At 40.8% G+C, this 27233-nt stretch overlaps 1 protein-coding gene across 4 annotated transcripts in view; it reads right to left on the bottom strand.

Moving 5' to 3' along the window:
- The window catches only part of DOCK8 (dedicator of cytokinesis 8), a 223500-nt gene that overhangs the window by 92860 nt on the left and 103407 nt on the right, over positions 1 to 27233 (bottom strand). For all 4 annotated transcript variants that reach the window (XM_082841971.1, XM_082841972.1, XM_082841974.1 and 1 more), the window contains 4 exons: positions 25486 to 25645; positions 23245 to 23375; positions 21553 to 21646; positions 20665 to 20827 (listed from right to left, as the gene is read on the bottom strand). In XM_082841971.1, coding sequence (XP_082698097.1) covers positions 20665 to 20827; positions 21553 to 21646; positions 23245 to 23375; positions 25486 to 25645 — 548 coding nt within the window. The remainder of the gene's footprint in view (positions 1 to 20664; positions 20828 to 21552; positions 21647 to 23244; positions 23376 to 25485; positions 25646 to 27233) is intronic.

Below are 27233 nucleotides of genomic sequence, written 5' to 3'. Positions count from 1 at the left end.
AGAAGATGCATTTCCCAAGGATCATCATAGTTCTTACTGGCAAGAATGCCAGGTGACATGTTTTGTTAAATCTGCATGATTTTTAAGAAATGAATATAAGAAAATAATAGTGTTTTCTCTTGGAAGGGAAGATCTACCTGCAGGATCAGTGATACACAGAGGCTCAACCAGATAAGAGTAATGATCAACAAACTGAGAAACAGCCTCATACGTTTTACAGATGGTAAATTAAGTGTCATATTAGCTAGAGGAAAATCCTAAGAATTATATTATCTAATGATTTTTGAGAAGCTCACCCGTAACTGAAATAGGAATCCCTTGTTAAAGCAAAGTTACTTTGAAAGTTTCTCCAGTAACTACAGGTCCAGTGTAAGTGCAGTTCATTTAGTATAATCTCATCTTTCCCCAAATACAGGCAAAAATGCTTCTCTTCAGTCATATGCATCACAACATTGAACAGGACATTTGGTATTCATCAACAATTTTCTTTCCAACGCCACTTCAGATGGCTTCTCTTGATTAAAAATTATTTTAGAAATTTTAAATTCTTTCCACTGATTCAGCAACAGCCCCTCAACTTATTTTTGAACTGCTGGGATTGAGCAGCTCCAGGAAGTTAGAGGTTAACTTGCAGAATTTGGTCATTATTAGATCCAATTGTTGACCAAGCTCTCTCTGCTCTTTACTGTCTTGGGACTATCCTCTACTTCTTTTGCTGAAAACAGGTTAACTCAAGGGACCTTGAAATCTTTCAAAGCCACAATGCCAAAAACATCAGTTTGGCTTCTCCTCAGTTTAGCCTATTCTTTATCCACTGCAAGGAAACAAAGAGAAAAGCTGCCCTACAAAACAGAAAGACAACCTACAGAATGGAAGAAAATCTTTGCAAACAATACAACTGACAAAGGAATTATCTCCAAAATATACAAACAGCTCATACAACTCAACATCAAAAAAAACAAACAACCCAATCAAAAAATGGGCAGAAGATCTAAACAGACACTTCTCCAAAGAAGACATACAGATGGCCAACAGGCCCATGAAAAGATGCTCCAAGTCGCTAATTATTAGGGAAATGCAAATCAAAACTACAATGAGGTATCACCTCACCCCGGTCAGAATGGCCATCATCAAAAATTTACAAATAACAAATGCTGGAAGGGGTGTGGAGAAAAAGGAACCCTCCTATACTCTTGGTAGGAATGTAAATTGGTATAGCCACTGTAGAGAACACCATGGAAGTTCTTTAAAAATCTAAAAAGAGAGCTATCATATGATCCTGCAATCCCACTCCTGGGCAAGTATCTGGAGAAAACCATACTTCAAAAAGATACATGCGGTCTTCCCTGGTGGCGCAGTGGTTGAGAGTCCGCCTGCCGATGCAGGGGATGTGGGTTTGTGCCCTGGTCCAGGAGGATCCCACATGCCGGAGTGGCTGGGCCCGTGAGCCATGGCCGCTGAGCCTGTGCGTCTGGAGCCTGTGCTCCGCAACGGGAGAGACCACAACAGTGAGAGGCCCCCGTACCGCAAAAAAAAAAAAAAAAAAGATACATGCACCCCAATGTTCAATGCAGCACTATTTACAATAGCCAAGACATGGAAGCAACCTAAATGTCCATCGACAGATGAATGGATAAAAATGTGGGGTATATATATTATATATATATATTTATTTATATATATGTATGTATGGAATGGAATACTACTCAGCCATAAAAAAGAATGAATTAATGTGATTTGAAGCAACATGGATGGACCTAGAGATTATCATACTAAGTGAAGTAAGCCAGACAAAGATAAATATCATGATACCGCTTATATGTGGAATCTAAAAAAAAAAAGATACAAATGAACTTATTTCCAAAACAGAAAGAGACTCACAGACCTAGAAAACAAACTTATGGTTACCAAAGAGGATAGGGGGTGGGGGGAGGGATAAATTAGGAGGCTGGGATTAACATATAAACACTACTATATATATAATATATATTATGTATATATACATTTCAGATTATTTTCCCTTATAGGTATATATATTTTATATATATATATACATATGTGTGTGTAGGTGTAACTGAATTGCTGTACACCTGAAACTAACTCGATATTGTAAATCAACTATACTTCAATTTTAAAAAAGTGTGAGTATACGTATTAATAAAAATATTGCTGACCAAAAAAAAAAAAAAAAAAGCTGCCCTGTCACGGGTTCAGTGTTCTCTCCCAGAGGCTTCTCCAGCTCGGAATGGAGCTCAAGGAGCAAGTAAGCTAGAGCAAAAAGCATCCTGGCCACCTGATTAAACAACTGGTTGCTCTGAACACCTCTTTAGCTGAGCTTGTAACACAACTCAGTCAGCAGGAGAGGATGAAAGGAGGCCTTGAGAGGCGAGCTGAGCAGCCCCAGCCCGACAAGAGGACAGAAGGCCTCCATCGGCTGGTTGCAGGGATGAAGCCCAGGGAGAACTTCAACGAGAAGCTGAAATTGCTAGAGCAGAAGCTGCGGGAAGCTGTGTTATTCAAGGCAGGTGGGCTCTCTTTGACTCGGGTAATGGGTGCCGTCATGGTGAGTAGATCGTTATTGATAATTTGAGTTAACCATGATTTTAACAGATTGGGAAATAAGCCATAAGGTAAGATGCATCAAGGTGGGCTTATTTCTCCTGTGCAAAAGCCTGGTTAAAAAGAGTAGTGGTACAGATTAATCCTTTGGGATGCAAATACTCACGTATCTTCTGTGGCTGATAATGCCAACCTAAACCATGTTTTGAATAAAAACGTATTTGTGTCACTCACTACCACACCTGCCAAGGAGTACATAGAGAACCACTCAGTCAGGCCATAAAGCCAGAAGCCTGGCCTTCTGTACTCTGAGAATATTACAGGACCTTGGAAATCCCAAAGACAGCCAAGGGATCAACTGTAGCTGTTCAGGTCAGACAATCCTTGTGCTACTTATGTATCTCTTTGAAAGTGAGACTGAAGTGAGTTAAATGGCTTATACTCATTGCATAATGTGGAGTGAAAATTTAGAATATAAAACATTCTGTACGGAAGGGCCGTAAATATTCAGAAGTTGAATATGCATAAAGGATAAGGGCTAAAAGATGATCTGGGGAAATGAAAAAGGTAATGTGATTTTGAGAAGAATTGGGGTCAATTTTGGTTTTCTTTCTGTTACTTCACTATAGAACCTGTAACAAAGTAATAATACCAAATACATGTTTAAAAAAAAGAAAAAGAAAAAAAGGAGAAAAAAAAGAATTGCAGGTCTTGTGGCCTGGGTTATCTTCACTGTCTTCTGAGTATCAGTAACGCCTGTAACCTAAGCTTCTTTTATACCAGGGAAGATGGGCTTGTATGGAGACGTATGATTAGTGACCCTCACCAGGTAAGAAATCGGGTGAGAATGTCCTTTAAAAAACTGCAAAATGTTCTACAAATAGAAGGTGGACAAGTCAATTTCCTCACCTGTAATAGAAAGGTTGGAGTTAAGTCTCAAATGCAATGATACTCCAAAAGTGCTTAGTAAACTGCAATATATGACACAAATGAAGATTCTCTTCCTATCAAAATTGTAAAACAGCTGAGTGGACTTTATAATGCAACTTTAAACAGTCTGCAGGACTGTGAGATCTTAAAACATATTACTTACAGAATGGATCAATTTCTGTGGGTTTCTCTCTCCACCTTTCAATTTATCTACGTCTCTCGTATATCTCTTGGTGGCGTTCTCTCTCTCCTCTCTCTCTCTCTCTCTCTCTCTCACCCACCCCCTGTCTTTAATCCGTGTGTGTGTGTGTGTGTGTGTGTGTGTGTGTGTCTGCGTCTCTTTCAGTATCCCTCAGTTTCTCTCTTTCTGTCTTTCTGATACAGCCTCTACCATCTTTTTCTCTCTCCCATGGCCTCTCAGAAAGGCAAAATGCTCTTTTTGCGGGGGCGCTCCTTCAGTTTCATCTAATCACTGAAATCCATTTCCTTACAAGTTCACAAGCATTTGATGATTTCCCACCCTGAGCCGGGCCTGGGTTACAGGCAGAGCTCTTTCTTTCTCTCAGGATGACAGGCACAGAGCCCAAGATCTATGAACGTCTCAGGATTCCAAAAAAAAATGCCTGAGACCCTCAAAAATGATTAGCTCCAAAATATGAAAAGTAAAACCTCAAGATCAAAATTAACGAATTTTAAATTAAATGCTTACCAAATGCAACATTTGGTCAATTAGTCAACAGTAACTCTATTGAGTTTAACCTACAGGTGAAAAAATTTCCCCCCTACTTTGCAGATTGCTATAAAATTATACATAGGGTATATGTAATTAATAAGGAAGTGGGTGCATCTTAATATGCTTTAGTTAACATGTGGTCTGGTACTTCGGGTTTAGGGAGGGTTTTTTTTTTTAATTTTTTAAAAATTTATTTCTTTATTTATTTGGCTGCCTTGGGTCTTTGTTGCTGCACGCGGGCTTTCTCTAGTTGCGGCGAGCGGGGGCTACTCTTCGTTGCGGTTCGCGGGCTTCTGCTTCTCACTGGGTGGCTTCTCTTGTTGCAGAGCACGGGCTTTAGGCGCATGGGCTTCAGTAGTTGTGGTGCATGGGCTCAGTAGCTGTGGCTCGCGGGCTCTAGAGCATAGGTTCTAGAGCACAGGCTCCGTAGTTGTGGCACACGAGCTTAGTTGCTCCGCGGCATGTGGGATCTTCCCAGACCAGGGCTCGAACCCGTGTCCCCTGCACTGGCAGGCGGATTCTTAACCACTGCGCCACCAGGGAAGTCGATTTAAGGAGGTTTTAAAAGGAACTTGGCTATTGATATGGGAGAGGGGAAGAATAAAATACCAGAGAAACTGGTTTTTCTGTTTTATTAGTTTTCTTATAGCTAGAGACGCAAATGTTGGTTTAATAGCAGGCCACTAGCAAGAGGCACTGGATTGAAGTAGATAGGGTAGTAAATTAGTACCCACCTCTCCTGATACAAAACAATTGAAACAGCTTTCTATATAAAAAGCTCTCCAGGTTTCTAAACAAACACTCTCAACCTAACTATTTTGGCAATTTCAAAGTAATTTCTTTTTCTTTCCTTGTGTTTTAAAACCTTCCCTCTCCAGCCGTTTTTACAAAGACAGAGCCAAAGAACTGATGAACTCTTTGCTGAAGCAGAAATGTAGCAAAACCAATTGTAAGAACGGGATGCCCTCATTCAAAAACTACAGGAAAAGGTTGGTGTCTCTTACTTCCTTTTAGCAACAGACTTCAATTTGAGCAGAATGAAATTCAAATAACAGTAATATCTTATAGTTATCTGATGTGTTTTACTCAAGCATTCCAAAGAAAATTGCAAACCTAGAGATACTATTTTGAGGTACCTAGGCATGGTAAGAAGCTGAGGAGGTGGTTTTATTTTTCAGTCACATTTCACTTCCAGGAAAATTTATTTTAAATGTAATAGTAAAAGTAGCTAATAATATTTATTTTTTACCATGTGCAGGCACCATTCTAATAACAGCTAATGTACCAATGACAGGTACTACTATTTAGCCTCATTAGGCAGATGATAAAACTGAGGCACAGAGAGGTTGCATAACTTGCACAAGGTAACACAGCTGGCAAATGGCACAGGGCAATTCAAATGTGGGTGCCCTGAAACTCATACTAGACCCACTGCCCATAACCTCTGCTGCTTCTAAGAACAGTAAACAGTTTCTCTGGTCAACAATCAGACTCACCAGAACTTTATCATGATGTGGTCTTTTATTAAATTGTTCAAGGGCTAAAGGATTTCACCAAGCAAACTATAAGTTGTTTTTTTTTTTAAGTTTAAAATAACAAAGTTTAAAATAACTGAGAAGATGAGGGTGAGTACTGTCCCTCAGTGTCAGAAGTTTTGGTGTTTTAAATACATCAAATGCAAATGAAGTTAGAAATCTCAGAGTTTAATATTTGGTATATTCTGGAAATAGGAAAGCTGCAAGCCTAAAGTGGCTATATATTTTATTTTTTTTATTTTTTATTTTTTTTGCGGTACGCGGGCCTCTCACTGTTGTGCCCTCTCCCGCTGCGGAGCACAGGCTCCGGATGCGCAGGCTCAGCAGCCATGACTCACGGGCCCAGCCGCTCCGTGGCATGTGGGATCCTCCCGGACCGGGTCACGAACCCGCGTCCCCTGCATCGGCAGGCGGATTCTCAACCACTGCGCCACCAGGGAAGCCCCCTAGCTACATATTTAAGTGGGATCATGTTTTGTAAATGCTTTTGGATGAGCTGACTTTGCTACTCAGAGGACATCCAGAGAGGAGCAGCATCACCTGGGAGCCAGTTTGGATGCACTGCAGACCTGCTGAATCAGAACATGCATTTTAACAATACCCCAGGTGATTCAAATGCACGTTCAAGTTTGACAAGCACTGATCCAAGGGAACTGGTCTGTTTTTTAATTTGACAGATGTATGAATCCTGTAGTTCAGGGGTTTTTTTGTTTTGTTTTGTTTTTGTTTTTGGTTGCTAGGAAGCTCAAAGTCAAATTTGCAGCTGACTTTGTAAGAAAGTGTAGAGGACCTTAACCTTACCCAGATTTATACCGATTTCCTTCTCCTTATTTTCCTTTCGCCCAGAAATTTTATTCCTTGTTACACAATCTCCATAAGCTGCCTCACATTCTTTTCTTAGAATGGGAATGTTTATAAATAAATGCATAAAAATAAAATATTTGCTACCTCCTGTCTTGTCGTTCCATGGTCTCATGCCATTATTTGTGTTTATTCCTATTTCTAATACTTAAGGTTAGATCAAATCACAAACTCACAAAGGAATCAGTGAAAAACGGAAATGGGAAGAAAACACCTAACATGTAGGGTGAAGAGAACATTCCATCTTCAGAAATCAGAGCAAGAAAAACGGAATGTGAGACTTGTTCTAGGACACCAGTCAGGATCAGCACAAGGCTGCCTGCCCTGCGAAGAGGCACAAGAATGGAAGGAGGCACCGGGGATGCTGTCACAAGCAGCAGCTTGACCCTTAGTAACCTCTGTGCTCTGTGGGCTAGGCTACAATGCTTTGTATAAATGCTGGTACTGTATCCTGAACATTGCGGACCTCTACCCTCTGCCCCCACAAAAAGCAAACACCGTTAAGAAGCCAGAGACAAAATGTTACCATGTTGTTTAGAAACACTACAGTGACCCAATATGCTCTCTCCATAGTCTTGTTATGTTAAAATAATGCACTCAAAAACAGAAATCAAATGAGAGAGAGAAAAACAAAAACAGCAAACTCTAATACTTGTTATTACACCATTTTCAAGACTTTTGCAGGGAAAATGGTTTCTACGCTTTCTCAACTGATGAACTACAATTTGAACATCAAATACGGTGTCTTTACATAGGACAGCTATTATAAGTACTAAGAATCTGTCTTTGAACATGAACTAACTAAATGCTCACAGCTCCTATATTTGCAGAGTACCTTTTCTGTTACATCAATCCCTATCCCTTCTTTTTATGAGATAGATAAAAAGCTCCTCTTAAGTGAGAGCTTGAAAGGCCAGCATTCCTATGAAATAATGCAGGACCTCAAGCTGGGGCAAAGAAGATGTTACCTTTTAGAAACAAGTGAAAGCACTCTAGCTCTCCTTAAAACCCACTTACTTGTTTAGGAAAAGTCCAGCTAGTTTTCAATAGCAAAAGACCCAAAGGGAAAGTTGGGATGTTTATGATCTTAGGCTTTATCTAGATCAGATTCCCAAAGAAAAGAATCACAAATACATAAGCACTTGAAACATGCTGGGGAAAACTGACTGCTTCAAGAAAAAAATAAATCTCTAACCTTGCTTGAAATGTTTTTTTTTTAAAGATACTTTGTTGAACTGGCTGAAATTTTACCAGTTAAGATATTCATGTTACCATATATTCTTTTGAAACTCTACTTAGCAGATTGAATGTATTAAGTGGTTTATATATCATTCACTCCCACCTTAGTATGAATTAGTTTACCCAGTTTTTTCCTTCTTACAAAGAGGTTAGATTTAGGGGCTGTCAGGTGTGAGTGGTGAAAGGAAATAAAAAGGATGACCTGGTAATTGTTAACCATGAGGCACTGCTTTGAGGAAGATTCCCCAGTTGCCTAGGGTGTCAGGGAGAGTGACAAAGTAAGGGGAAAAGTTGGAAAAGTACCCAAATCCAGACTTTTTATTCCACAATTTTTTTTCTATAACTTTCTTAAACTTGACACTGACAACACAGTCAAAATATTCACTGCATAACTGCAGCTCTTTCAACTCCCAGCTACCATCATGGAACCCATGATGTGGTTTTAAGGTCTAAGTTATTTGGATATTCTTTGTGATTCTGACTCAGGGAGGGCTCAGATATTTGTTAAATAGGTCAAGCTCTCAGTTGCTTTATTAGCCTATTTTCAGTGGGTTTTTATGGATGACTAGAAAATATTTAATAAGCATGTATTTTATTTTACAGGAGCAGAGATTGGAACTACTCTAGCAATATACATTTCAGACATCCTATAAAACTCACCCTTCCACAAGTACATTCTGCATTTCACTCAGAGGATTTATATAGGTTTTATATATGTATACAGATGAACAGATGAGGTGAGTCTATGATAGGGTATAAGGGGGGAGTGGGTGGGTAAGGTGCTACATGCTGGGCAATGGGATAAAAGACCCCATTCCTTAATATGTACAGCTTAGGGTTTTTTCCTACTACTATGAATCTAAGAAAACTTGGGAAATCTCCTTTAACCTAGGTGAAAAAACTGTTCCCCCGCATGGTAGTCTTGTTTCTTTGGAGTGTGGGTTCGTGAGGAGGGCTGGGCTGGGGGCAGGGGCAGGGACGGACTCTTCTCACCTTAGAGGACCTGTCAAGAAGCTGTTAATTTTCTATTAGGGAGAGGTGTATTGTCCTAAAAATATACCAGGCTGATGGGAACACTGTCCACAAGGAGCCTGGTCCTCTGCAACAGCGGAAGTAATCCACCCTCCCTCACTCACCTTCCCACCTCCCCACACTCCTTCCAATTCACACAGCTGGAGTGCCCCAACTTTTGGTAGCTTGGTTAAGAACTATGGTAGCAGCTTCTAAAGCTCCCAATGATGGCTGCCTCCTGGTGTTCTCACCCTCTGTAATTCCCTCCCCTCAAGTGTGGGCTGGACCTAGTGACTCATTTCTACCCAATAGGATACAGCAAGATTAGGTTACAAAAAGACCCTGGCTGCTATCTTGCTTTCTCTCTCTCTCTCTCTCTCTCTCTCTCTCTTTCTCTCTTTCTCACTTATTCTGAAGACCCCAGTTGCCATGTTGTGAGCTGCCCTACAGAGAAACCAATATAGCAAGGAATTCGAGGGGATCTCTTGCCAACAGCTAGAGAGGACCTAAGGCCCTTAGTTTAACAGCGAAAGAGGAACTGAACACTGTCAACAACTTCAGGAGTGAGCTTGGAAGTGAATTCTCCCCTCGTTGACCCTTGGGGTGATCCCAGCCTTGGCTGACATCTTGAATGTGGCCTTTGGAGAGCCCTGAGTCAGAGGCACTCAGCCCACACCTGGATAACCCACATAATCTGTGAGGTAACAACTGTTGTTTCATGCTGCAAAGTTTTGGTTACACAACAATAGGTAACTGATACGAGTATATACATTTTAAAAAAGTATATGTTACATATTTGCTGATATTTAAACATGTGATTCCTTTAAAAATCCTTTAGCCTGTAACATTTCTGCCTCTTAACTGTATCTCAGGGTTATTATTCCTGCTCTAAGGAGTATAATATCATGACTACCTAGAGGAAAATACTCAACATCAAAATAGCCTCTATGGAGTCCATCCAATCACCAACTAAGTATAAAAACTTGAGAATTTAAAAGTATAGGAATAACTAAATTTTCTTTGGTTCTAGTTTTGATTCTATTCACTGAATTAATGTTTCTTAAAGAGGCTGTGACAGGTCAGATAAAAGAGGAGAAGAATGCTTTAAAGTACCGACCACAAATACCTTCTTCCTCCCTTAAAACATCAAAATTTTAATGAAAGTTTCCCCCAAACAAAACAATAATTTCAACATATTTGGCTTTGCCAAACATATGCTTGGTAAATATTCAAGCATTTCAACAATATTTGGTTTTGTGAAAGACCTAAAATTCAAGTTTAAAGACACCATTTTGATGCCAAATCTGGGCAACGTTTTTCAAAAGGCCACCAGGCAGAATTGTCACGTGAAGGACTAACACGAACCAACCTGCATGTTCTTTTGAGAGACGGAGGGAGCACATTTTTTCCAGGCTTTGCAAATAGTTTCCTAAAACAAATCTGCCAACTGACAAAAACTCATACACATACCAGAAAATTTCCAAGTTTTGCTGTTGCTGAAGCTGACTTTTTTCTTTGGGTTTGAGGCAGAACTTTTACTAGTCCCCTACCCATTAAAAAAAACAAAAAACAGCTAATGAATAAATCAATACTATTGATTAAAATGCTTGCTTTAACATTCCTGATGATTTTAATATTGGCAGATGTCTTGGTTCAGGTTGGGGAAGAAAATATTGGAATTGGAGGAAACAGCAGGCCTACTAAGAAATAAATTGTTCATATGTCCCCAACAACTTCTAGAAACATATGCCTGCTTTGGGTACTTGGTGAGAGAGAAGGCTTGTCTGGGTTTTGGAGGCAGGAGAACCTGCAAGGATCTCAAGTGACTGCAGGACAAAGTTGCATGCATGTCTTTCTGTAGATCAGTGTGATTGTGAGGGGTTCCAGTGTCTCCAGGGGACTGGGGTTTACCTCCAAGGAGAGGCAGTCCTCCTCTTTGTCTCTCTCAGCACCAAGCATTGTGCCTGGCACACGGCCGGGGCTCAAAAATACGTTAGGTGATTGCACGAACTTTATTCATAGGGTGACAAGTATTGCTCAGTTGGTGAGATTTTCAAAGGACAGGTATCTGGGACTTCCCTGGTGGTCCAGTGGTTAGGACTCTGTGCTTCCACTGCAGGGGGCGTGGGTTCGAGCCCTGGTCGGGGAACTAAGATCCCGGGTGCTGTAACGTTGGCCAAAAACAAAAAAACAAACAAAGGACAGGTATCCTGCTCTATGACAGAGGGTGAGGAAGGAGGAGAGGGAAGAGTTCTCGCTGCCCACACTCACACCAGAGTGACAAGTCCACAAGGGTCTATGCCATCCCCAGACCATTTGGAAGGTTGAGTAACAGTCATTGTTATGGACTTTACTTCTCCCTGACCTAGAAACACAAAGAGGCAGCTCTTTGTTGGCTGCTGGCTGGGATAGGGATTTTGGATTTTCGTGCTAGAGTTGGTTTCGTTTCAACTCAACTCTGGGAGAAGACATTAGAGAGCATATAAAAGAAGTGTATCTCTCTCTGGACTCTTGTGCCCAGAGCCTGAAACTAATATAATATGTAAATCACCTATACTTCAATAAAAAAGTGTATTCCCTTTAAATAAATTAATAAATAAAAATAAAAAAATGTAACTCCAGGAAAAGATGAGAAATGGGCTTTGAGATGTTCTTATTGCTAAATATATAATTATTAGTCTAGGCATGAAATCTCTTTTAAATCATCAAAAGGAGCCATTAAATTGAGCTCCTCTACTTTTATCTTTATTAAACTGTAATATTTCTATTTCTGAACCACTGCATGGATCTCAGTTTACATTTCTTTTTTTTTTTTTTTTTTTTGCGGTACGCGGGCCTCTTACTGTTGTGGCCTCTACCGTTGCGAAGCACAGGCTCCGGACGCGCAGGCTCAGCGGCCATGGCTCACGGGCCCAGCCGCTCCGCGGCATGTGGGATCTTCCCGGACCGGGGCACGAACCCGTGTCCCCCGCATCGGCAGGCGGACTCTCAACCACTGCGCCACCAGGGAAGCCCTCAGCTTACATTTTGAAGGTTGTCAAACAAAGAACATTAAACAAGTGAGGTGGAACAGCACAGTTTGGGAAGTTATAGTTTAGGCCAGTGGATAAATGAAATTCATTTTTTAATTATAAAAGGTACATGATATGTGACTGATAAGCCATGGCTTTTTAAAAATTACCTTCTTACACTGAGTCAAACCTCAGTCCCCCCACCCCTCACACTCCTAGTTCTATTTTACTTTGTGCTGTTGGGCTAGCCTGCATTGTCCTCACCCCAAAACCCACTTTTGCCCTGGGAAGACTGACACAGCACCTAATATTTCGACCCAGGGCATTCTGACTTCAGCAGAGAGGGGCAAAGCGCAGCGTATCTGAGTCCTTAAAACCACAGGACACCCATTACTGGAGAGTTATTAAAACACCTCTCCTTTAGAGATGGCCAAACACTTCATGGGAAGACTGGATCTTTAAAGTATACAGTAAAGTCAGAACAAAGAATGAGAAGCTAAAAAGCAGAGAAGATGTTTTTCCCCCTAAATGGTCAAAGAAATAAGAGGGAACAATTCCCCGAAGGATATCTCATCAGAAGACAAAGCCACTTCAAAGAACTAATTTTAAAATAACAATTTAAAAAACTAACAGAAGTAGAGAAGTCAAAGAAAGAAGGCTTTTTGAATGTTAGGAAGCTCCTTCTAATCTAGGCAAACTATTCATCATCATCATCAAATGCAGGCCCAGATTTGCCGCATTTTCATTACCATTTCTCTGTTGCTTCTGCCCCCACCAACCTTACAGTCCCACCCCATGTAAAAACAGGATGCTTCACGAACCTTACTGCTGAAATCTACATAAAGGATCTCTGGGGGAAAAAATGACATTCACCCCCAATATGTGGACAGAGCAGGATTTTTGGTTAGGACAGTTGTTTACAGGCAGTAACACTAAAGCATGATGGACTCAAAGGGAATGAGTATAAAATAGAGACTAGTGAGGGGTTGTGACTTACTTAATGTACACAGAACCTCCTTAACACTATTTCATTACTGCCAAACCACATTCTTTTACTTTTGTATTTGAGGCAGGTTTGGTGAATGTGTAAAAATGTATCGTGAGCAATACAGCCCCAAAACGAGATTTTGCTGTCTCTCTAGACCACAGGATACATTTCTCCATCCTCCTCTCCACCACGTCTTTCAACAAAGTGACAGATTTCTAAGTTCCTGACTTAACTGATGAAAGAAGGCAGAAGCTGACAGGGTAAAAGAAAATCCTTTGCAAAAAGGGCCAACAGTGATCTCTTGGGACACTGGAATACCTTCCCAGTTTTTCTTGGTCCTGCACTTCAGGCCAAAAAAATACAATGCATGTTTGCCTTTAATAAATCACGACTCCATCTGCTTAGAAACGGAAAGGTACCTAGCTGCTTCTGAATCTAGAAAATGAGCAAATTGTGCCCTCAAGTGGCTAAATGTTGTATTGGAAGGGGAGCTTCGCAAAACCTGCCCTTGCTGCTAAGAAATTTTAGGTAACTTGTTCCCTCCTGAGTTTTTTCATTCTTCTAAAAAGAGGAAGGATGACTGAATTTTGGAGGAAAGTGAGGATTGTGTTCCTGATTTATTATTGAGGCCAACTTGCCAGAGCAAAGTCAAGTACAGGAGCTTAATTATCTGGGTAATTTTGGCATCAGGAACTCACTTTGCCTTTGTCTCCATTACTCAGCCAATTTAAATGATTAGATTTTGCCTGGGCTGTCATTGCTATTCCTAAATAAAGTGTTTGTTTATAATAAGCTTCATGTTCCACAAACAACTGCTCACTGAGTCTAGGAAGACCAATGACTGAGCTTCAGGGCTGTCTTATACTTACAACAGTTATTTAAACACTCCTTTAAAGGGTGAAAAGTAGGAATTTATACCACATGCTTGTACATGTGTGAAAGGTTATATAAGATTCTTCATTTTAACATCCTTTGTAATGTTAAAAGATTGGCAACATCTTAGATGCTCATTAGTCTGGGGTTAAATGAATTATGATACAGCCATATAATGAGATTCAGTGCAGGTGTAAAAAAGCACAAGGCCACTCTGTATTCATATAGAAATGCTCTCCATAACATAGTGTTCAATGAGAAATCAAAGTGCAGAACAGTGTGAGGATTAGGCTATACTTGCACTCTGAAAGGAAAAGTGCAAGGTTGTACTGGTTTGTACAAACATAGTTTATTTCTGGAAGGATAAACAAGAAACTGAAAAAAATGGCTGTTTCCAATTGTCAAAAATAGGATTGAGCTGTGAAATATACATGACTTTCATCTGTTTTGTTCACTAGTATTTCTCCAGTGTCTAGAAAAGGGCCTGGCATGTTGCAGGCACTCAATATTTGTAGAATAAAATGCATGTATGTATGTGTGTGTGTGTGTGTGTGTGTGTGTGTGTGTGTAAATATATATATATTTTAAGACTGTCTCCAAGGAAGGGAATCTACAGTTGGAGGTCAGGCATGGTAGAGAGAATTTTCACCGTGCACTTACGTACTTTTAAAATATTGAAATATTAGAATAGGATACCTATTCCAAAATAAATAAAATTCAAACAACCAAAGAAACAAATAAGAATGGGGAGTTATTATTTGGAATAGTTATTTAAGTAAGGCATTGTTTTGTGGTGATTTAGACCAGGGTCAATCACATCATAAACTACTGACCATTAATTAGCAATAAGCCTGGAGTACTAACAGCATTGAGGAGCATTACGCCATTAAAAAAACATCGTCCTCACATGGAGAAGTTTTCTGGGTGTTGTAGATTCCTGATAGACAAGTATTGAATACTTGCTCTTCACCGTATCCATTTCACCTGGTATCCTGGCATACGATAGGATTGCTTTCCAGGTCAGAGGGATTAAGTCGCAAGGCTCTTTCCCCTGAGTTTCCCGTGGCTTGCGTCACTGTGGACTTTGGATGACTCCAATGAGTAGAGGAACTCATTAAGAGGGACCATGAAAGGGAGGGAGAGGCTTTGATCCTCAAAGAAGCGTGTTGTACCCTTAAGACCCTACCCCAGGCCTCCTGAATGGGAGTCTCCAGGTAGGACTGGACCCTTGCATTTTTACAAAGCTCTGCAATGAACTCTGAGGCACACTACCCTTCTTCCCCTCCCCCATCCCACCCCCAACACTGAACAGATCCACTCTGGATGGAGAGACAACTGGGCTCAGAATGGACAAAAGAAAGTTCCTCTCAAGGATACCTTCCATTCTCCATGCCCTGACTCCTTCCTAAACACGTCACCCAGAATTATTTCTGGTTTATTCCTTAGAAATGCTATTCACTAAATTATAACTTCCAGACAGTCATTCAAGACCAGCTTGCACATTTATCCTGTGCCGTGCTTTCTGCCCCTGTAGGATGCAAGCCCGGCAGTGTTCCTCAAAACGCCATTGTGATACGAAAGGCACCTCCCTGTTAGACCAGAATGCAGACTTCTGGTCTGAGAACATTCAGCTAAATAGGAGGCAGCCTGAAAACAGCTAATTATCCATCAAAGAAATCATGTTCTAAGTGATATGCTTGTTCACGGCAAGCATAGTCGTCCACGGCGAGTCTGATAATTGGATAAAACGAACTCAGAGGCTATTGGGGGCTGGGATGAGAGATGAAAACGCACTTTATGTGGATCTCTCTAATGTAATCACCAGTTACAGGGACGGCAAGGAGCTTAACAAGCTCATTACAACCTCAGCGCCTGTGATCTCCGGGCAAACTCCAGTAACTGCCACAGGATAAAACGCCCTTAAAGGTCTCCCTGGACCTTGGCCCCAGGCCGCATTGTTTTCATTCTGCCTCCACCAGAAGGCAGCTGGAGTCTCCATTACCAGTTGCTGGGCCACATGGAAAATCAGCCAGGAGTTGGTTCAAACGTGTTCTTGGGCTAACAACCAGTATTTTTTTAATCTGGGCATGGAGAAAGGAATGCCATACTCAGAGTCGGATAATCCTGTTTATCGACCTAATTTTTCCAGCTGTTCTGCTCCGCTTTCGGAATGACCGTCCTTCTGCTTGTGATTTTGAAATAGCTCTTGCCTGGGTCTGCTTCGGTGTACTTGTCTGACCCCCTGCCTCTCACACACAGAGGCTGCCAACAGCACTGCAGAGGCCCGAGGCCCTGGTTGGGGAGATGCTCGCCATTCCTAGAAGGAGTACTTCTGGCTCTAGAAGTTCGTCTCTTCCCTCAAAGTGAGTGTTTGTCTTATGAGGGACCAACACTCTCATGGGTTCATGGGGATACTTCCTCAGCCAGGCCCAGTTCTTTTATAACCGATCTAGATCACTCCTCAAAGTGAGCTGAATTAAGGTAGAGGCATGAGGCAGCATCCGCAGAGAACAGAGTATGAATGGTGCCCCTGTGGGCAACACAGTGACCCCACCTGAGGGCACCTGAAGGGGCAAGGCTGTCAAAGGAGGCACCTGAAGAGATCGGAGGACGGAGAGACTGAGGGCAGGAAGGCAGCTCAGCCTATCCCAGGCCAATTTTATCTGAGGCTCCACAGCAGCTGCTCTTTAAGAGAGATAAAGAACCTGAGTGCTATTCATATGGTATTAAACTGAAACCCCACCCATATGACAATCCTGTAAAGCACGACTCTGGCCACAACTGACACTCAAGGCCAGAAAACACCTGCCATTCGTCCATGTAATAGTTCCCTCCACTCAAGGGAGCTCTGAAGTTTATATGAAAGATACGCAAATTGGAAATCTGAACCCTGGCTTTGTCACTGTAGGTATTCCTTGCTTGGCCCAATAGATATATTCTCCACAAGTTCCAGGTAGATCAATTTATTATGTCAAGCCATATTTCAAATTTATGAGGTGAGTCTGCTATCAAGCAAAGAATTATCCCTAAATTTATCTGCTCTGTAAATCTTAATTTCCATTTATTTGATTTCCTTAAAGGGATACAGCCAGAATTAGAGACATGGAAATAGCAAGGTCAACGTGAAAAGTTACCCTACATGCCAAACCCTGAGAATGATGTCCAGAATTCAACTCAGTCAAAGGAAAACTTTTCTAAAAGAAACAGGAACTGCTGTCCCTACTGAAATAATATTCTTGGGAGAGATAAGACTTTAGACCTCACCTGTTATTGGTACCATAATGTAAAGAGGTTTAGAGACCTTTGCTTGAAAGGAGACTTTGATTTGGAGAGGAGAGGACAGAAAAGTCAAGAGGTTACAAGTTTTGACAAAAATGAGAAGATGAGGTCACCAAGGGTAAACTGAGTCAACTTCCCAATTTGACCTGGGGTTCGGACCTGACTTGAGTCTTCCATTTCCGTTTTGCGAAATGGGAGTGGTGGTGGAGAAAAGGGGAGAATTAGTCTAGGACTGGGTTACTGTCCAGACCAACCTAATCAAAACCACTACAAAGCATTTGAGGCCTGGAGACGAAACACTTGAAAATTTAACAACAGCATGAGAAATTTAGACAAAATGTTCTCTCAATTCCTTGACATTTTCACATAGTAAGATTCTGAACCAAGTTCACCACAACCCTCCTCCCTTAAACAAGCTATAAAATATGGTGGCCTGGGAGCCAAGAGAAGACAGAAGACCAAAGCTGGAGGGAAGTGTTGTCTTCTATCATTCCTAAGAGACCTGATTTTTAATGGGGTGGCCTTGGCATTTCCACAGTGTACAGAACAGCTAAAGAATATTCACTTTGCACTTGTGGGTCTGTTTCTCATGATGCCAAGTTGGGTCCATAGTAATCTGTTCAAACTTGTCCTCCTCAGCACTCCTACATTTCTGAACCAGTAGGTGCGCTAACGCATTGAGTCCCGCTGTGATGTAATTAAGGGATAATGTTTGCAGCAAGGAGTAGAGAGAGTTGTAAATGCCTCCCATGGGTGATTAAAAGCTAGGGGAGGTGGAATCACTATAGAATGCATTTGGTGCAAGTTTATTCCAATACCAAGAGCATTCTTTTTTCCAATTATAGGATAGGGTTTCTAAAAAGATATACAGCATCCATAAGCAAACATTTTCATGTCTTCATCTCCCTCTAGGGAATGGAGAATGGAAACTACTGCATCCTAGGAATGCTTACTTATCCAGGAGGGAGACTTGGCTGACTTTGTATTTAGGAATGAGAAGAGAAAACCAAGAACTGCTTCAGAAAGGATTAAATGGGGGAAATGCATGTGTACTTCAATTTTGAAAGGAAGAGGTGCACTTCTAACTGTAGGAATGGTTGGTTGTAATTCTCACTGCCATTTTTAAAAATTGAAGTAGAGTTGATTTACAATATTGTGTTAGTTTCAGGTATACAGCAAAGTGATTCGGTTATACATATATACATGTATATATATCTATATACTTTTTTCTTTTTAAATATTTATTGGAGTATAGTTGATTTACAATGTGTTAGTTTCAGATATACAGCAAACTGAATCAGTTATACATACACATAGATCCACTCTTTTTTTAAGATTCTTTTCCCATATAGGCCATTACAGAGTATTGATTAGAGTTTACTGTGCTATACAGTAGGCTCTTATTAGTTATCTATTTTACACATAGTAGTGTGTATATGTCTATCCCAATCTCCAGATTTATCCCTTCCCCCAATCCTCTGGTTAACCATAAGTTTGTTTTCTACATCTGTGACTCTACTTCTGCTTTGTAAATAAGTTCCCATTTTTTAGATTCTACATTCTTTTTCTATGATTCTTTTCCATTATAGTTTATTACAAGATATTGAATATAGTTCCCTGTGCTACGCAGTAAAACCTTGTTGTTTTACTCACTGCCAGTTTTGACATCAACAAACCACTCACTTATCCTGTCTGGGTCTCAATTTTATACATCTGAAAATGTGAGGGGTAGAGGTACTTAGATTAGGTGAGTTCTGAAATTCTTTCCATTTCAGTCCCACATACCCAGACATCACAATGGAAAGTATGAGTGAGGATCTGGGGGAATCAGAACTCTCCTACACTGCTGGAAGGACTGCAAACTGACACAATTTTGGAAATAAGTGGTGGTATAAATAAAACTGAAAATATATATCACTGGGACCCAATAATTTTATTTCTAGGCATACTGCTTAGGGAAACTTTCACATATGTGCACAGAGAGACAAAGACAAAAATTCTCACTGCACAGTGTTTATAAAAGCCCAACATTGAAAAAATATAAATATCAATAGAAAAATAGGAAATAGATAAATATAATATGGCCTCTTCACAGAAAGGAACACTAAATAGCAGTTTAAAAGAATGACAAAGCTCTATATAAATCAATATTTCTAAAATACAAGCTATCAAGGAATTCCCATTGGTTACATTTGTGAAAATCTGAGTAACTAAAAAAGAATAATGACTGCTACTGAGTGTAACACACTGAATCAATAAAATTCATGAGTCCACAATAATACTCAAACAAAAAAGAAAAAAACCATACTGTTGGATGAAAAGTACAGTAGTACAGTATAATACATAGAGTATGAATCCATTTACATACATTTTAAATGAATATAAAAATAATACCATTCAGTGTTCACAGATTCATAATACATGACTCTGTGTGTGTGTGTGTGTGTGTAAAACCAGGGAAAATAGAAAGGAACTATGTAAGTTCATGACAATGTGATGTGAGAGGCAGGGTAGGGGTCTGTAATTGGAGACTGGGGATAAAGGAGACTTCAACTTAACCAGTATGATTGTTTGTGTGTGTGTATATATATATATATATTTATATACACACACACACACACATAACAACAAAATGTCATTTCTAGATGCTGGAGAAAAGGTGCTTATTATAACTTTCTTCTCTGCATTAAAAAAAATCTTCTCAAAATAAAAAATAAAAGTATATGATCAGCAGTGCTTTCGGCAGACAGATGTTGACAAGCTCCCTCTGAGCCCCCATGCAAAGGACCTCCAAGAAACTGAGGCAACCTAACCTTTTAGGTCTTTTCTGTATAGTTCCATGCTAGCCAATGTGGTAGCCACCAGCCACGTAGAGCTACCTGAATTTGAATTCAAATTAATTAAAGTTAAATAAAATGAAAATTTCAGTCCCTACACTGTACTAGCCACATTTCAAAGGCTGAAGGGCCACATGTGGCTAGTGTCTATTTTATTGGGCAGCACACATACAGAACATTTCTTTCATTCCTCTAAATTCTATTGACAGAGCTGGTCTTGAGCTAAAAACCTGCCTTTTAGACAACCAGAACACTTTTAGTCATTGCTCTTTCCCTAATATGTCCTTCTGCCCACAGGAAAACCAAGGTAATGACTAGGAGGATTTTTTTGTTTCTAGAAGGAATATGTCCACTATAATTCTACATTCCAGTTTTGACTGAAGTAACATTTTCTTGTGAAAAAAATGAGATAAATCATCTTTAAAAATTGATCTTAAGGGCTTCCCTGGTGGCGCTGTGGTTGAGAATCAGCCTGCCGATGCAGGGGACACGGGTTCGTGCCCCGGTCCAGGAGGATCCCACATGCCGCGGAGCGGCTGGGCCCGTGAGCCACGGTCGCTGAGCCTGCGCGTCCGGAGCCTGTGCTCCGCAACAGAAGAGGCCACAATAGTGAGAGGCTCGCGTACCGCAAAAAAAAGAGAGAACAAATTGATCTTAAAAAGTAATTATCTATAGTTTTGTAAACGTCATATTTCATTTTCCCCAAAACTTAGGAAGTAGCAAAATAGGTCAAAGGATGATGAAAGCATTACCCAAACAAGGCTCAAATTTTTGGTTCAATAATTTTCCAAGAGCTTTTGTTTCTTACCTGTACACAGTGTGAGGGACATACACTTCTCGGATTGGAAATTCCAAAATCTCTTTGTGTGGGCGTCCCCGGTTTTCAGGAAAGGGTCTCACTGGCAGCATTTCAGGAGTCAGACAGCAACTGGTCATCTCTGGAGCCAGAGAAATCTCCAGTTTGAGCAAGCCTAAAGAAAGAAAATAGGACTGTCTTAGTAAAGACGTCATATATGAGGGAGTCAAGAAAGACTGCTGTACTATATTTCTTACGGAAATGAGGATAAGTTGTGTGAGTATAAGCACTTTGGAATACCCAGTTAATTTCCCATAGTTTGAGAAAAAGCATATCATGACAATTTTTGAGATTTAGTTTCTAGAACTTAAAAAGCAAGAAACTGTAAAATGAGTAACAACACATTAGAGGATCTTTAAAGTCCCTTCCAGAACTACCACACCATAAGTATATAGTTCAGTAACTTCTCTCATTACAAGCACTAAAAATTGGTGGTTTTCAAACTAGGTTCCCTGGTACCCCAGGGGCTGCAGAAGTGCCTCAGGGGCTATTAAGCTGAGGATAAGGAGGGTGCGCCCTCACCTTCTACCAAAGCATTGCACCTTCACGTTTTCTCATGTTAAGAGTTCCATACAATACGATATAAGAGGCTCCTCTCTTCAAACAATTATGTGATTTTCTGAGTGAGCAATCAAATATAAAGCATGATGTTTATTTCCAGAATCAGTCCTTTAATAAAAATAGAAAACATTAAGAGGTTGGCCAAAAAAACCCAGACCTTAACTCCTAATACAAAATCCTACATCTCCCTTGACAAGAAATTGCAGCGTTACATGAATAATGTGTCCGATCACAAATGGCTTTGGCACAACAAAGAGGATAAAGACAAGCCATCCACACCTGGAACTGACTTGACTCTTCTCTGTAGGGATGAAGATCTTTTGTAGTCAGCTAAAAACTTGAATAAGTCTTCATCACTAAGGCGATCTCCCTCCTGCCAAGAGAGAAGTCAGGGTTAGTGCAGATTCACCATACACCCCTGGGGTCGGGACCAAAGATTGATTTCTCAGAAGATTTTTACCTTTAAGTATTATCGGAACGTGCCTTTCATAGATACGAGGCAACAACTCTGAAATCTTTTAGTCAACCTCTTGTCAAATATTCTTCCTCTACCACTCTGACTCTCTCAGCCTCTTCAACCCTCCTGGAGATGGGGATTTTACTGCCTTCCTGAGGAAGGCTGTTTGACCATTAGTAATCCAGGCCAAAAGGTCCTCCCCCTATAACTTAAACCCACTGATACTTGTTTACTCCCTGAAACAAAACAGAAGAAAAGTTTTCTTCAAAGATTTGAAGATGGAGAAAGCAGCTTTCCATCTTTGTCCTGTCCTCATATTCTTCACATTTGTCTTGACTGAGAAGGCTAAGCACACACACTCCATGTGTGTATGTGGGACAGGCATGCTGCTGAGGGATACGTGTGCATGAGCTCTGATCCTTACAGCAGCCCAGTAAGGAAGGTAGGTAGGTAGGTAGGTAGATAGGTGTGTCCTATTCCTAAGTACAGATGAGAAAACTTCGGCTTGTTTAGTCAAGGGCCTTGCTCCCCAAGGCAATGCAGTTGGAAGGAGTTATTTCCCAAATAGAAACCCTTTCAGTCCCCTGCCATCTCCATCATGAGGCATGGCACACAGAACCCTTAGGATCTCTTCTGCATTTCAGTTTGTTAACATAACCCCTTGACATGCCCCATGAGAACTGCTTGAGCTGCAGAAAATTTTCCAAAACAGAGTCAAACCAAGTATAAGTCAAGTTGGTTGTTTTGGTAGTAAAACACATATCACGTAAAATTTACCATCTTAACCATTTTTGAGTATACAGTTCAGTAGTGTTAAGTACATTCACTTTGTTGGGCAAACGATCTCCAGAATGCTTTCAGTTTGCAAAACTGAAACTCTATACGCATGAAACAACTCCCCATTCTCCCCTTCCTGCAGCCCCTAGCCACCACCATTCTACTTTCTGTCGTTCCACCTTCTGTCTCTATGAATTTGATTACGCTAGGAAATGCTTCATTCTCTAAGTAGTCTCAATGATTTCTGAGCTAATAAAGAGCACCGTCTGTAACGGTCACACCCTGTGAGGAAGTAGGCAGCTCTGGAAAGCCCGCACGTGGAAAAGGGGTGAGATGGACAACACCTAGGCCAAGAAACGCCAGGCCAAAGGGGAAGTGGATATTTTAGCCAGACTGTTTTCATAGCCTAATAAATGAATTGGCCATGATAGTTCAAATAGGATAGTTTGTGTTAATGGGAACCAGTCCTTCTCTCAATTAAAAGGGCTAACGTTCACTTAGCACTTGTTATATCCCAGGCACTCTGACAAGAGCTTTACACGTCTCGTGTCATCGAACCCTCCCAAAAGCCACATCAAGCAAGTGCCATGATCCCTGTTTTGTAGATGATGAAACCGAGGCTCGGTGAGGTTGACTAACTTGTTCTCTTAGTCACTACACATACTCCCCCTCTGGGCTCCAGCACTCATGCCATTGGGAGGGGACAAAGCCAGACACACTGTAACAGGAAGAGATACCTGCTTGAAAAAGCTGTTAATGGTCAAGGTCTTGAAGTTGGATCCAACCCCATTTTCCTCCAAGGAGAAGGCTCTTTCAGAAAGTCTTCGAGATTGGGACAAAGTTTTCCGCTCACTCACAGAGCCTTTCCCTTTAAGGAAAACAATTGTCATTCTAAAGTTTGCCTTTCTGTTTGAATATATAGCAGTTATTAACTTTACCATACGTAGGATATGTTGAAGTGCACTGAAGGAGAACACTGAACACGGCCATTCTTGTTTTGCATGACAATTTCCCTCCCCGATCCCTGTTCTTAGACCCCCCCGTTGGAGCCCCTAATCCTCCTCTGATCATAGTGAGAGCCCAGGAGCAACCACAGTGCCCTCCCACGTGGCGATCAAGGAGCAGGAGTCCAGAACTACAGCCAGAGCAGGGTCTGGCTAAATAATAAGCTTTATTTAGTCAACAGTGTTTAGTTTTGTTTTATTTTTATATTTACATTCCATTGGGAGAGGCATGTACTCAAATGCCCCTGCAGGCATTTGGGATTCTGGCCCGAACATGCTACGTACAGGTCAGCCTGAGTCCATCCTGGATCTGAGCTTTCTTCTGCTCTTGCTGTGTGGACCAGGCAGCAGAACTGAGTTTCTGCCTTGGCCAACCTGCCTAATGGTAATTAGAACTGAGTCACACCCAAACCTGAACCCTGATACTCTGCTTAGTTATTTCTTACCCCTTTTGAGATTTAGGTGAGGATTTTGTTACTTTTATACTGCTAACCTCAGGGGTTCTGTAGTGAATGGTCAAACTGCATAGAACTGTAATATTTCAACCCTGTCTTTGAACATTCTCTTACCCTTAATTCTTGTCATAATGCTGAACTGGAACTTCCTGCCACCACTGAGCCACCTAAACTTGCCTCAGTATAATACACGACATCTTTTGGTTGCTTCTTAAAAATCAGCCTCTGTAGTCAGGTTAATTTCTCCTTGACCCAGAGATGACTGAGGACCCAGCAAGCTCTATGCCTTAACTACCTAGTTTATGTGTCCTTTAAGCTCTATGCAGAAGTCTTTCAAATAAGGCTACCTGGGTCTACATAGAAATTAGCATTAAAAAAAACCCACACACACATATTGTGGTGTGAATGTTGGTATGCACTAAAATGAGATTTTTTCCTTTTTTTGCGGTACGCAGGCCTCTCACTGTTGCAGCCTCTCCCGTTGCGGAGCACAGGCTCCGGACGCGCAGGCTCAGTGGCCATGGCTCACGGGCCCAGCCGCTCCGCGGCACGTGGGATCTTCCCGGACTGGAGCACGAACCCGTGTCCCCTGCGTCGGCAGGCGGACTCTCAACCACTGCGCCACCAGGGAAGCCCTGAGATTTGTTTTTGATAAATCAGCAATAACCCGGGAGTTCTGACCGGTAATTATGCATCAATAACTCCAGGATAGCAGCAGCAATAACAAAATACCTTTTCCTCCACTCCTCTGGTAAAGGCAACATTTCAGAAGTGGCAGAGCTAAGGAATGCATGAAAAACTTCCCAGGAAATGTGACTGGAGACATAAATATTTGCTGGATACAAAGACATTTTAAAAACACAGAAACTCTGCCACAGGTGAGGGGTGATATTCTTGCAAACTCTGTAACCCTCTTGGATAGTTCCATACCCAAACTGTTGAGGGAATTAATAACTCAGATCAAGGGTTAGGTAATGAAAAAGAGAAATATGCTAAATAAATCAGAACAGTAACTAAATATTCTTTTGGCATCCACTTTTTTCATTTGCCCTTGGCAAAATAAACTTAAAGGAACTGGAAATTTTGCTAGAAACCAGAGTTTTTCATTTTGAAGCCCTTGCTTTTCTTATATTTAGGAGCCAACCATGGTGCCTTTGTTGAACACACTACAAACTATATTATTATATTATTATATTTTCTTGTTATTTTCAAGAATTTTACTTTTAAGAAGAGATGGCCACTGAAAATTAACTCTTTAAAGTGCCAAACTGTACAGAAAATTCCAACCAAAAATCTTACTATATTTAAACTCCACCAAGTTCATTGTAGTTGTCTTGGGGATCACTGTCCAATCAAGCATTTGTATTCCAGTCTTAATCATGTTTCATTCTATTCACCTCCTTCTTCCTGCCCACTCCCCCCACCTTACTGCACCCCCAACCCCCCACCAATCAGTAGCTAACCTCAGAGTTGGTACATTGGGGAGCCCTTCCCTTCACACCACAGTTGAAAAGCTTACCAACCGTGGACTCCACATCAGTTACCTCCCTGTCGAGGGTAGAGACATTGAAGAAACTTGCTAAGCTTATGGGAGCCCAGGCAAAGGGCATCCGGTATTTCCCCAAACGTTGGCAGAAGGATTCAGCTTGAAGTTTTAGTTTTTCAATCTTTTCTTTACTCTAGAGGAAAATGCAAAGAGACAGCAGAAACAAACAATATGGCACAACATCATTCTCAATGGTGAAAAACTGAAAGCATTTCCTCTAAGATCAGGAACAAGACAAGGGTGGCCATTCTCACCACTATTATTCAAGATAGTTTTGGAAGTTTTAGCCATGGCAATCAGAGAAGAAAAAGAAATAAAAGGAATCCAAAGCAGAAAAGAAGAAGTAAAACTGTCACTGTTTGCAGACGACATGATTCTATACTTAGAAAATCCTGAAGATGCCACCAGAAAACTACTAGACCTAATCAATGAATCTGGTAAAGTAGCAGGATACAAAATTAATGCACAGAAATCTCTTGCATTCCTATACACTAACAACAAAAAATCAGAAAGAGAAATTAAGGAACCACTCCCATTTACCACTGCAACAAACAGAATAAACCTACCTAAGTAGGCAAAAGACCTGTGCAGAAAACTATAAGACACTGATGAAAGAAATCAGATACAAACAGATGGAGAGATATACCATGTTCTTGGATTGGAAGAATCAACATTGTGAAAATGACTACACTGCCCAAAGCAATCTACAGATTCAATGCAATCCCTATCAAATTACCAATGGCATATTTCACAGAACTAGAACAAAAAAGTTTACAATTTGTATGGAAACACAAAAGACCCCGAATAGCCAAAGCAATCTTGAGAAAGAAAGACAGAGTTGGAGGAATCAGTCTCCCTGACTTCAGACTATACTACAAAGCTACAGTAATTGAGACACTGTTGTACTGGCACAAAAACAGAAATATAGATCAATGGAACAGGATAGAAAGCCTAGAGATAAACCCACACACATAAAGTCACCTTATCTTTGACAAGGTGGCAAGAATATACAGTGGAGAAAAGACAGCCTCTTCAATAAGTGGTGCTGGGAAAACTGGACAGCTACATGTAAAAGAATGAAATTAGAACACTTCCTAACACCATACACAAAAATAAACTCCAAGTGGATTAAAGACCTAAATGGAAGGCCAGACACTATAAAACTCTTAGAGGAAAACACAGGCAGAACACTCTATGACATAAATCACAGCAAGATCCTTTTAGACCCACCTCCTAGAGTAAAGGAAATAAAATCAAAAATCAACAAATGGGACCTAATGAAACTTAAAAGCTTTTGCAGAGCAAAGGAAACCATAAACAAGATGAAAAAGACAACCCTCAGAATGGGAGAAAATATTTGCAAACGAAGCAATTGACAAAGGATTAATCTCCAAAATATACAAAGCAGCTCATGCAGCTCAATATCAAAAAAACGATTCAGTCAAAAAATGGGCAGAAGATCTAAACGGACATTTCTCCAAAGAAGACATACAGATTTCCAACAAACACATGAAAAGATGCTCAACATCACTATTCATTAGAGAAACGCAAATCAAAACCACAATGAGGTATCACCTCACACCAGTCAGAAGGGCCCTCATCACCAAATCTACAAACAATAAATGCTGGAGAGGGTGTGGAGAAAAGGGAAACCTCCTGCACTGTTGGTGGGAATGAAAATTGATACAACCACTATGGAGAACAGTATGGAGGTTCCTTAA

Source organism: Leucopleurus acutus, assembly GCF_964270905.1.
Source record: "Leucopleurus acutus genome assembly, chromosome: 7".
Lineage (NCBI taxonomy): Eukaryota > Metazoa > Chordata > Mammalia > Artiodactyla > Delphinidae > Leucopleurus > Leucopleurus acutus.
The sequence above is the reverse complement of the archived record's forward strand: the minus strand, read 5'-3'. Positions and strand labels throughout refer to the sequence as shown.